Below are 1,763 nucleotides of genomic sequence, written 5' to 3'. Positions count from 1 at the left end.
TGTGTGTGTGTGTGTGTGTGTGTGTGTGTGTGTGTGTGTGTGTGTGTGTGTGTGTGTGTTCTCTTACATCTGGGATGAAGGGAGGATCCAACATGTTGGCCTCTAGCCGTTTGAAGTTGATGTTTCTGAAGATGGGGTGCTGCTTGACCTCTATGGCCCCGCAGCCCCGACAGCCCAGCCTCTCCTTTGGGTCCTTGGCCAGGAGCTGAGACACAGCAGGGAGGGAGGAAGGAAAGAGAGATTTAAACATCCAAACATCTGCCCAATGCAGCCAGGCAGATCCTTTATGCTTTAACATGTTTCTTGTTAAAAGAGAGCACAAAAGGAGGTCTGTTTAGGAAACACTTTGACGCTGGGTTCAAGATGCTCCTAACAATTCTATATTTGTTTAAAAGAAGAAGAAAAAAAACATGGATAAAGTTTGTAAGTGGTCCTCTCTCCTTATTTTAACAAAGAGCTCAGATTCATACACTCAACTGTCATGAGACATAGGAATTGAGTGAAAGGCAGAGCTTTTTCAAAGGAAAGCATTTGATCAAACCTTGAAAATTACTAATAATTATGTTTATATAAGCTTAATTAATGATTGATATTTTTGTTGGTGGTTTGTGTCTTTGTGCAACACATATTTACTGCAAATCCAAAGGAACATTACTGTGTTTCAATTCAGAAGAATATCTTATGCATCTGATGATATCCCAGAATTCATTGTGCCATCAGCAAACTAACCAGAAAAACAAAGATGGCTGAGTTTTTTTATTTATTTATTTTTTATTTTATGGCTGAGTTTGGAAATTGGTCATTTTTAAATGTAAGTTTAGCAACTTGGCTGATGAAATTTATGCTGCAATGAGATGTTAAATTAAAATAGCGGAGCTAAACCCACACTATACTGATGATGTCCCTCACCTGTCTGCAGATGTCCTTCGCCTCCTCCGAGAACTTATCAGAGTACTCCTCCTGGTCTTCTCGCACCCGTCTGTCCACCTCTTCCCGCTTGACTCGCTCTTTGCGCTTGCGGAAGGGCGACTGGCCTTGGATCATCTCAAAGATCAGGCAGCCCAGCCCCCACCAGTCCGGGCTGAAGGTGTAGCTCTCGTTCTGGATCACCTCGGGAGCTGACGAGAAGCCAGAAGTGAAGAAAACGTGAAACCGTTTCACATCTCCACTGAGGATCAGCAAGACGATAATCAGAGTTCACAAGATTTTGTACGACTCTGAAGAAGTTAAAGGAATGTTTGGAACAGTTTATTCAAAAATATGATAAATAGCTCAAATTAAAAAAAGTTTAGAAAGGCGATAAATAAGTCTCACCCATGTATCCAACAGTCCCCACTCTCCCTCGTATCGTTTCCCCTTCAGGGATTTGAACAGCGAGGCCCAAGTCGGAAATTCTGATGTGTCCTAAACAAAACCCGCAGACCAGTTATTTTACTGAAATCACTGTAAATATTTTCAGTAAAATATGTTTGCAACTTAGGAAAAACAACCACTTGCATACAATACAAGACACAATACTGTCTGGTCATGTTGCACTGAATTATAGCTTTTTTATATCAAAAAATTACATTATACATTATATACAAAGTGAAAAAATGAATTTGTATTGAAAATCCCTTGGACAACATAAAACCATATTGTTGAGGTTTTTAATAAAAAGTTTTACTAATATTTTGTTTGTGTTTTTCTAGTACATTAGCCAATTCTGCACTGAAAATAGTTAATGTAAAAATATTAAATCATATAAACAGACATACCACGGT

At 39.1% G+C, this 1,763-nt stretch overlaps 1 protein-coding gene across 2 annotated transcripts in view; it reads right to left on the bottom strand.

Moving 5' to 3' along the window:
- The window catches only part of grk4 (G protein-coupled receptor kinase 4), a gene marked incomplete in the record, with an annotated part of 31,975 nt that overhangs the window by 6,439 nt on the left and 23,773 nt on the right, over positions 1-1,763 (bottom strand). For both annotated transcript variants that reach the window (XM_014018116.1, XM_014018115.1), the window contains 3 exon segments: positions 68-205; positions 910-1,118; positions 1,315-1,404. In XM_014018116.1, coding sequence (XP_013873570.1) covers positions 68-205; positions 910-1,118; positions 1,315-1,404 — 437 coding nt within the window.

This window comes from Austrofundulus limnaeus, unplaced genomic scaffold, assembly GCF_001266775.1.
Source record: "Austrofundulus limnaeus strain Quisiro unplaced genomic scaffold, Austrofundulus_limnaeus-1.0 Scaffold183, whole genome shotgun sequence".
In the NCBI taxonomy this organism is placed as follows: Eukaryota; Metazoa; Chordata; class Actinopteri; order Cyprinodontiformes; family Rivulidae; genus Austrofundulus; species Austrofundulus limnaeus.
This window is presented reverse-complemented; position numbering and strand designations above follow the sequence as displayed.